We start from the raw sequence: 10,445 nt of genomic DNA, 5'->3' as shown, positions 1-10,445 counted from the left end.
TTAACACAAGTTAAAATTACAATTCTTTCAAATCTGAGTAGTAGGCAGAAATAATCTTAAATTTACCAGATTAGATACCTTTGCACTTCTGAAGCATCCTCTTTTAAGAGAAGTTCACGCTATGTCCTTTAAACACAGGAGCAAAGTACAGTCTTTAGATCACAATTCTTCATATAAGCTTACCAAGAAATTATCGATAAGCAGGTAGGATTCAAGTGTTCAAAACTCATACTTAATAGAAAATTATTTTTTAAAGGGAAAAAGCAACTGCTGAAATAAAAACTGGCAAATTTTTAATTTCCCCAAAATGAGATTTTCAATTTTACTAAAAAAGGTGGTACCAAATATCTCAAAAGAGGCTTTGTCCCCAAAGGATAAAAAAATATAGAAATCATGTTAGAAATATAACATTTTGCTAATAGAAAAGCAATTGCACATTTCTCATGAATCTTTGTGATTTTTCATCTTTAGCAAAGTTCCAGTTATTTAAAAAATGGTCAGACTCTTATTGGTTTAAGTCAATCTTCTAATGAACTCAACCACAGAACCAATGTCCATTTTGAGCTATATAAAAATAAACATGTACCTTAAACACAACACTCCAGAAAAAAAAATCAGAACACAAAGAGAAAATGGACTTGGATTTTTAATTTTTTAAAGATTAACTATCTCTCCCTCTATATATATATTAATAAAAAGTGCAAAGAATAGACCTTCATGTTTAAATTATATTCTAAAAAAAATATATATTTCCATTAATGCAGGAGACAACTGGCAAGTAAAGAGCCTGAGAGAGTCCAGTCCCTCTCCATCACTATAATGGACATACATTTCAAGGAAGCACCTATGAAAAACAGCAGGGTTCACAACACATCCGGTAACACAGATAGCTTCTGGATGTTCTTGGAAGCAGTTTGCTCATATTTTCAACCTAACATGAAATGAGGAAATAATCAAACTTGTAAACAGAAATGACACTGCTTAGAATAGCCTAGAATTCTGAATTCAGGTTTTACATGGCCTGGAGCCCAGCATTTCCCATACAGCAAGTCACGCTCACACGTGCATTAGTAAAAGCTACGAGCAGTATGTCTCGAGAGCTGATCAGTTCTCTTGTACAATGAATGTCCTCTGCTCCTAACACTGCTGGTTTAGCCACATAGCTGAAAATGTTGACTTTTTAAAAACAGTAAAACAAAAAGTAAACATGTTTTAAGAAAGCGCATCCTAGTATTCACTCCTGTCACACAGAACTGAGCTTGTATTTTGGGCTTAGTTTTCACCAAAAGGTCTTAAAAAACAAGGGGCTTACAGTTCCTGCTTTCTTATTATGTATCTATGGCAATGGTGGCAACAAGTTTCAGAAACAACAAAAACTTTTAACAATAAAGACATACAACTCTGGACTTTTTAAAGAAAGAAATCTGGGATAGTTCAACAATTCAAATTAAAAAACTGATTTCTGTGGCTTCAGCAGCTATGGATCCACGCGTAGAAATAATTCCTTGGTTTTTGATGCAGCTTTCTTTTATTATTCTTTTTTTCCTAACTGAGAAGAATTTCTGCTTTAGAAAAGGTATGTTCAATGCAATATGCCTGAAGCATCATATCTATAATACTGGCTACAGGTGCATTTTGCCTCATAAATGTCAGTAATGTGCTCCTACTGGATCTGGATGAAGTCAATGTTAAAATACAGATAAACTACAGCAAATCCATTATGCATAACTTGGAGACTCAAAGGTGCATGGTTTCTTCCCTCTTTTCAGGCCTGTTATAAAAATAATTTTGGTTACAAGTGTCTACACAGCACCAATTTTATTTCAAAAGCAGCAGCTTTACTCAGCCACCCAAATGAACCTGTAAGTACACATGCTCAAATAGCTTTTCTCCTTTACTTCTGTAATTCTGAAAGACCAGCAATTGTATTAGACTTTTTATTAATCAAAAATTATTCAGCAATTTTAAAACCATCAATTACAATGCCCTAAAAATACCCACAGTGGCTGAATTAAATGGGAAGTTCCCTCTACATGCAACTGTATAGTAAAAGAATTATGCCTGCTGCTGATAAACACTGGGTTCTGTAACAACAGAAGAAACAGGTCTCTAATAGTAAAAAAGCATTTCATAAAACTTTGTCATATATAAAATATCTTATTGTGACCATTCCACTTATGATTAAAGCATAAGTGTTCACTCTGCCTTCTGCTGTGTGACAATCAGTGGTCGTACAACTTCAAAAAATAAGAGTGCATCTGTTTCCCAGGCTGACAAAACCAGTGGGTTCAATTACATTGTTTCTCTCTCAAAGTCATCTGTACTCATTCGCACATATACAAAGCACCCAGTTTTAATCTTCATGACACTTGCCACACTTTTTTCCTATTTCCAAAAATCGGTCAGGAAAATGTGAATGCAAAATAACTGTTCTTATCTATACTCAGCCTGGATCTCCATTGCTCATTTTTGTGATTTTGAAAGATAAAAGTCTGCAGCAGAAGGAGAATAGGCTCCATTCATCTTTCTCAAACCCTTTGGTTTCCATCTTTAATGTTACAGTGAACGTAGATTTGCCTCAGAAGGACTGAGTCAAAGGCTTTATAGATACTGAACCTGAAGTGCATTAAGAGAATAAACACCTGCCACATGGCATAGGAAAATTGAAAAAGTAGAAATAATAAACACAACTCCCCAATACATGAAGAATTGACAATCATCATCTAAAAACTCCCTAAGAAATTAAATTCATAGGAGGGGTGGAATCATTAACAAAGGTCGGAAGATCAAATCCAACTAGATAATAATTGTATTATCTGAAAAATACTTTACTCACCTACCTTTTACCTATCTCCCTAGTTAAGTATTTCTCAAGTCTCCCACCTATAAACATGGTGGACTCAAGAAAGATATACACTAAAGGATGGGATTACATCTGATTTAAAAAGGAACAAAGAACAAACAAAAAGAGGGCAAGTAAAGGACTGGCTTTCAAAGGAAAAGTGCTTTAAATATGCTTCTGCAAATAATATGACTTGGGTGCAATTTGGAAGTTTTGACATTTATAGATTAAGCAGAATTATTCTTCTATGGAGGCAATTAAATTGAAATGTAAAACAAGAACTGTTCAATTATTACATCACAAAACCCCACAAAATGGGAAGCAAAACTCCCATTGATTAAAATTTCCCACCTCTAATGCAAAGTGCAAAAACAAGGGCTTCAAGTGAGTGACAGGCAAATCATGAAGCCCATTCACCTACATCCCCTACTCCATTCCTCAACACACACAGCACAGATCATCGATTAGCTGATTCTCTGCTCTCCTGCCATGCATATCCAGTACTCTACTGGCTTCTTCATAAAATCGGGTCTCTATTCTCAACAGGTTAAATTAATGAAAAAGAAAGAGGAAATACATTCAATAAGCAAAAATAAAATAACTCTGTAATCTGACATATTCCATTTTATGGAAGTAATGACTTATATACTCTATAAGGGACATTAAAAGTGAGAGAGTAGCATATAAAGAGATCAGATTGCTCCACCAATACGTCCAGAATAATAGTAAGTTTTCCTGGAGTTTTAACTTCCATCTATTCTTTAAGACCCTAGCAGAGTTATAGGATTTTACTGAATACCTGAGATCAGAATCAGGTTGCAAAATGCTTAAAACACTCAAAATTATTTCAAAAGGGAGAAACGAAGAAGTTGAGAGGTAAGTTAATTATGATCGCGATAAAATTATTAGCTATGTACTGACACAAGTCAAAGAGAAAAACTGAAAACAACTGAGGAAAGGAGGGAGAGGAAGGCAGACAGGAAAAACTGAGAGAAGTGCTAGTCCTTCCTGTGAAGATGCCTTGTCTCCTGATGTAAATACTGTAAGACACCCTCAGAGGGGCTATGCTTTTCATGCACTCTTCACAAGCAAAACCAAGTGGTAGACAAAGCCCAGGGAACACAGTAAGAAGTTGGTGATTTCTTTGTCATCTTTATGCGAGAGGGCACATGGACTGTAGATGTGGCCAATTCTGCTGGCTGAGCTGAAGAAATATGTAATAGAAAATACCAAAAACAGCCCCCTACCCATTCTAGGGAAAAAATATACAAAATCCCTCCCAAAGGTAAACAAAACAAAACAAAACAAAACAAAAAAACAGCCTTCCCCCTCCTAAAGAAAACCACACTGGAAACAAATGCCCTGCAAGAGTTCCTATATGTGTTTTTACAAGGCTGGTAGAGGTTATTTTGTTTTTGATTCCACATAAATTTTATCTCCATCCCTAATGCCAAAGGAATGCAATGCCCGAGAACTGTACTTCATTTCTTCTGGGCCAAAAGGTGCTTCCTGGTCAAAATAGTAGAGACGCATGTTGCTTGTGGATAGCTGCACCAGTGTCTTCAACTGTTTCTTTAGTTCTGCAACTGTTTGGTCCAGACGAATGCTCATTTCTTCCACTTGATCATTAAAGTGGACTTCTACTTTTACACTGCTCTGGGGTCTTAGGTCCACTTCTGCCAAAGGCTCCAATCTCCCATATTTTGTGATCAGTTCGTGATACCTAGAAGGATAAAAACAACAGTGTAAGTTTAAACTATTAGCTCATGATCCATGGACCTCTTCTGAACTACAGATAAACTGTACTGTTACTCTCAGCTTTCTAATATCTTTTACTAATATTATACCTCTATTTCTGCATCCCTCTGTCTGTACATATATATACCTAGCTATTAGATAACTACTGTGGTTTCTTTGACCTGATACAGTTGCCCTGTTGAGGCCTCACTAAAACCACATCCTTGAGGACAGAGGAAGTGTTTCTCCTGAAGACAGTCAACACCCATGTTACATTAAGAATAAGCTTAGAAAGAAATAACCTCGAAAAGCAAATGCTACCAAGATAAGAGAATAAGTTCAATCTCTCCACGGAACTAGCTTTCCTGGGTGTCACTGGGAAGGCAGGTATCTAAGCACATGTTCTTTAGTAATAAAGATGGACGGAGAGCAGTGGTGTCTGAGGCCTGAGAAACCATAACTTGTAGATGAAAACATGTATGTTAACTATTAACAATTCTTTCAGTGAATCCTGGTCTGAATGTTCCAGTCCAGTCTCAGGTTTTAATATAAGGAATTTATGGATGAGTCAAGAATACATTCTTAGGGGGAAAAAAAAAACTGAAAAAAGAGAATGCATGTTCTTTCACTAAAGCAGGGAATAAAACAAAGCACACCAACAGGCAAGTGAATTATAGACATGACAACAGGGCCCACAAGGTCATTTCCCATGTGGAAAATCTTGTATCCACTTCAAGCCTAGGAGGACATAGGTCTGATTTTATTGAATTTTGTGCAGTTTCCTACATACCAGAGAGGGAAAAATAATGAAAAGATTTAATATCAGTTTTATTATAACTAAGAAACACTGAGGTTAATTAAGGATCAGAATATCACAGTCACATAAGACTTATTATTCTCAAAACTCTCCCACTCCACTTTTGGCTTTTACTTAGTACAATCAGTGTCATAACAAGGTTTGTAAGAACGTTAATGACATGGTAAGACATCTGTGCTTAGAGATGGAGGTAATTAATTCCTTTAAATGGAGAAACAGGTTATGGTAAAAATAGCACTGGCTCTGACTTCAGAGTCTTGACTCCATCGTATAATTAGCTATGTGACTTGGCAACTCACTCAATCCTTTTGAATCTATTTCCTCATTAGTAAAATTAGGGTAAGTCTTGCCCTTCCTACTTTATAAGATAGTCTTAAATGTTAAACAAAACAAGATTAGCAAACATAAATTTACTAATATAAATTATAAGTTCATATACAAATAAATTATTAACCTATATCTCTACTGCTCTGGAGCTTACAATATTTTAAGTAAACATACCCCTTAGAAAATATAATATTGAAATCTACTTAGGTGGGACTTTGGAGGAAAGGTATTGATTGGTATGATCAAATGGAGTACAAAATCTGCTCCCAGAACTTAAATCAAAAACAGTATTTTTAAAAGGGAGTAAGAAATCACCAGCAGTAACAAAAGAAATAACCTTAATGTCACAACCTTTTAAAAGGAACTGAAAGCTCTATACTATTTGATACAGTTAATCAAAGATCTGCACCCCATTGCCACAAACCACAATGGAGAACGAAAGCAAAGAGACAAAATTTTGAGCACACTGACTACAGCTTCCTTATTTAAAGAAAAGTGGACCAAGAAGCTAAAGAGTCACCCAGATTATGGAAAAACCAGGTTGCAGAAAGACCTTGAGGAAGAGAAGCTTCTATATCCCACTTCTATATCCCACTGTCACGTGTCAAAATTTTAGCAAAGGTAAACAAATCAAAACAAAGCAAGACAAAAAGCCCAAACAGTTAAAAATGAAACTACCATGACTTGAAATGATCTAAGGCTCCAAACTAAAAAGATGAAATGATTCACAGTTTAAAAATATTTTTTCCCACCCCATCTCCTAGCATATGCTTTCAAATAAGTGAAAGTAGATAAAGACGGTTTTTTAAAAATCTCATAAAAGACAACAGACTCCACATGGTCAAATATCAGTTGAATGCTAACTCCAGAGATGTTCTCCCTTTAAACTATAGAAAAGCAGACAGACCAATAGTACTCCAGAAGAGTACTATTGTGGGAGGGACAAAATAAGAATGGGAAAGGCTCAAGGAGCATTAACTCATATTATGTTTTAGCAAAGGGACAGTCTGGGTAGAAGTGCCCACTTCTTAAAAAATTTCATAAAAATAAAATATAATGAAATACAGTAAAAACAGTTAACACACTGTGTATCACAATCTTAAAAGTAGTTACAGTACAATACACAGACAAAAAAAGACTCCCTCTTACAAAGAAGAGGTAATAGCACAAAACTTTTTCAATGAGGAAAGACAAACTAGTATAAATAAATCAAATTACCATGTATACTAAAATTTTTTTTAAACAATTGAATGGGTAATTTGGTGCAATTATTTGAACTTCCCCCCACTTCCATATTTATGTACCTTCCATTTTGCTTTTTATCTGTAGATATATTTTTTGAGTTTCTTATACAAGAAATCACGATATTTAAGCTAGTGTATTTGACTAATTTCACTTAACATTATGTTGTCAAGTTGCATCCATTTACCTATGAATGCCTCAAGTTTTATGGCACAGTAGTACCCCCATTATGTACAAATACTATATTTTCCTTACACATTCACAAGTATATCCAACATATATGCTGTTTCCAAGATCTACTAAATTGTGCTATTAAAAATTGTGCCGTTATAAACATGGGTGTGCATGTATCCTTGTAATATAATGATTTTAATTCTTTGGGGATTATACTTAAAAGGGGGATAACTGTATCAATGGAATTTCTATTTTTAGCTTTGTGAGGAATCTCCACATTGATTTCCAAGTGGCTGTACTAGTTTACATTCCCAACAACAATGCAGAAGAGTTCCTCTGTCTGCACATCCTTCTCAGCATTTGTTATTATTAAATTCTTTTATGATAATCATTCTTTCTAGGGCTAATGGTATCCCAACGTAGTTTTAATTTGCATTTCTCTGATGGCCAGTGATGCTGAACATTTTTTCATGTATTTAAGGGCCAATTGTAGAGAAGTGCCCACGATTAGGCATAAATAAGAAAGTAAGACACAAAGTAACAGCTAAGCACATAGCACAGCAAAAAGAAGATAGAGGAACACATAAATAAGTTGAAAGCAGAGGCAGAACTCAATCTAAAAGAACAGACAGATGAGAGGAGAAAAAATCCATACATTCTTAAATTGTAGAAATTATTAACTGCATGAATACAGAAAAGCAAGAGCACAAAGACAAATGATAAGCTGTAGCATCAAATGAAAAGTGAGAGTGCAGAGCTAATGAAACACACTGAAGAGCAAAACAGCATCATTAATGACAAAATAAATAAATTAGAAAGGATAACCCAAGAATATATTTAGTTTAACTTTGTTCAGGAATAAATTTAACAAACAGATATTCTGAAACAAAAAAGAATTTAAGGAACAGAATGTCCATGAGTCCGGTTAGGGGAAAACAAAAACAAAATTATTTAATAATGATATTAAAGGCCTAGTAAAAGGGCTTGAATCTAAATATCAAACTAAACTTTATAACAACAGTAATTCTTAGACTCACTTATACTTGACACTATAGCCAACTGTATCAATCTCAATCACTGGCATGTTTGTACATAAAATTATGACCCACACACAGAAAGTTGCACAGTTGCTATAATGAACAGGTAAATCTACAAATTAAATGACCTATAAATTGGAACACTGTGACATTCTAGAGTTTTCTCAAAATTGATATGCTCAGAAACAATTCATGCCACTTCCAGTGATTTCTCCCAATCTTTTAGTAAATATTACTAAACTCTACCTAATTATACTACTCAGAAACTAGATGGTCATTCCAATTCTTCTTTCTCTATCTAAATAATTCTCCATCTAAATAATCTATCCACATCTCTCTTGTCTAGTTGTCTTATAAATGTAAGTCATTATTATTATAATAAGGATTGCTATTGTTTTCTATGGATGCGTAAGCTAGATGAATTTTCTTAGTATCTGTTCCAACCTCTCCCAGTAGGGCTTCCTATGCTGGAAATACTGGAAAGCCCTGAAAGCTATTGTTCTACACTACATTGCAGATAAAATTTAGTGTGTACAAATCCCATTCAGCTCTAGGTTCTGAAAGAGGTAGTGAGCTTAGCAGACATGGTATGGAACAGTTTGAGGGCAGGCTTCCTAACTGCCAGAGTTAAGTGCAAGCAGTCTTCTTCTTGGAGTCAAAAGCCCCAGCAGCAGCCATTGACCTCCAGAAGACAATTAAGGTGATGTGGTCAGTACCAAGGACAGCACCCTATGTTCTTTCCTTTGCCTGATTCTGGTAGAGGTAGCAGTATCTTGGCGGGCCAGTTATGTATGTGGTATTACCTATTCTTGAGGCAATTCTAGGGAGGCAGCCTAAATAAGCTCCTCTAGGTCTTCCAAAGATTTTGTAAGAACTTTATTTACTGTGTGAAATCTCATTCTCCCTAAAATAGCTAATGACTTCAGGGTAGCCTCAAGACAATCCTTTTCTATTCTATTGCCAAAGTAATTATTATAAAACATATTATTATTATCAACTCACTCCTCTTCTTAAAATACATAATAATCATAAAAATAAAAGCTAACTTTTTTTATATGATTGTGGTAGGCAGAATTTCAGCCCCCATGTCTGGGTGTGCTGAATCTGAAATCAGAGATGTCTCTCTAGCTAGAAGCAAAAGGGAAAACCAGAGATTTTTTCCCCCTGGTAGAATGAGAAGGATCTGACACATCATTACTGGCTTGAAAACGGAGGAGGCCCCATGGAAAATATAAGAAGGAACACAGCTCTGTTGTCACCTTGAATTAGCCTTCAGGTGATTCTTCCCCAGAGTTGCCAGTAAGGAAAACGGCCTCACTGACACCTTGACCTCAGCCTTGTGAGAACCTAATCAGAGAACCCAGCTAAGCCACAACATGCCCAGACTCATGACCCACGGGAACTGTGAACAGAGTAAGTAGGTATTGTTTTAAGCTACTATATTTACAGTGATTTGTTACAACAGTGATTAAAAATACACTGAATATAAAAAGGTATTCTGTGTTCTGCTTCCTTCACAAGTTTCCAACTTTATTTAGGGCCATCACCATTATCATTTCTGCCCCTTTCTATTTGTTTAAACCTTTAAAATCCACATTTATTTATTCATTTGGAGGTAAGGCAAGCAGATTTTGTATACAAGTTAGATTCTGGATGCAGGCTATAAAAGAAGTACCCACTATTAAATATAAAAGAAGTACCCACTATTAAATAGAAATAAAGAATAATAACACTATACATACTGGATATGTTCCATGAAAAGTTACACAAAAAAACCAAGATTTTAAAATAAGCTTCTTATCCCCAAACTTCTTACTCTGTAATTTGTCAGCAGGAAAAATCAGTAAATACAAGAAATCTTGATTTTACAACATGTCTACTACATCTCAGAAATCAATGTCTTCCTAGTCTTCCAGCTTGTATATTTCATACATTAGTCAAAAGTCCATCCGAACTGAACTATAAACGCATAATTTATAGTACCTGGGCTATTTTAGCATCAGGTCAATGTCTTCCCAAACCTATAGTTTTAAGAGGTTGTTATGGTTTGTGTCTGGGTGTCCCCCCAAAGCCTCATGTGGCCATGGGGCAGGCTTTTACAGTTTGACTGATTATGGGTGTGAGAGCTCCATCCGCCCTGGGGTGGATAGTTTGCATATGTAAGGGAGAGAAAGAGGGTGCTTCTGGCCATTTCCTCCCTTGTGTGTGTGTGCTTGTTGCTTTTGCTGTGTGCTGTCGCCATGAGCTATAGCCCTCTGCCATGTGCCAC

The 10,445-nt window shown here is 35.5% G+C and overlaps 1 protein-coding gene across 2 annotated transcripts in view; it reads right to left on the bottom strand.

Moving 5' to 3' along the window:
• Nucleotides 1-1,509: 1,509 nt before the first annotated feature.
• Nucleotides 1,510-10,445, bottom strand: part of Tbcel (tubulin folding cofactor E-like) — a 74,828-nt gene continuing 65,892 nt past the window's right edge. For both annotated transcript variants that reach the window (XM_005378356.2, XM_005378357.2), the window contains exon 8: nucleotides 1,510-4,565. In XM_005378356.2, the coding sequence (XP_005378413.1) occupies nucleotides 4,247-4,565 (319 nt within the window). In that variant the 3' untranslated portion in view covers nucleotides 1,510-4,246. The remainder of the gene's footprint in view (nucleotides 4,566-10,445) is intronic.

Source organism: Chinchilla lanigera, unplaced genomic scaffold (genome assembly GCF_000276665.1).
Source record: "Chinchilla lanigera isolate Chin_1 unplaced genomic scaffold, ChiLan1.0 scaffold00011, whole genome shotgun sequence".
NCBI lineage: Eukaryota > Metazoa > Chordata > Mammalia > Rodentia > Chinchillidae > Chinchilla > Chinchilla lanigera.
This window is presented reverse-complemented; position numbering and strand designations above follow the sequence as displayed.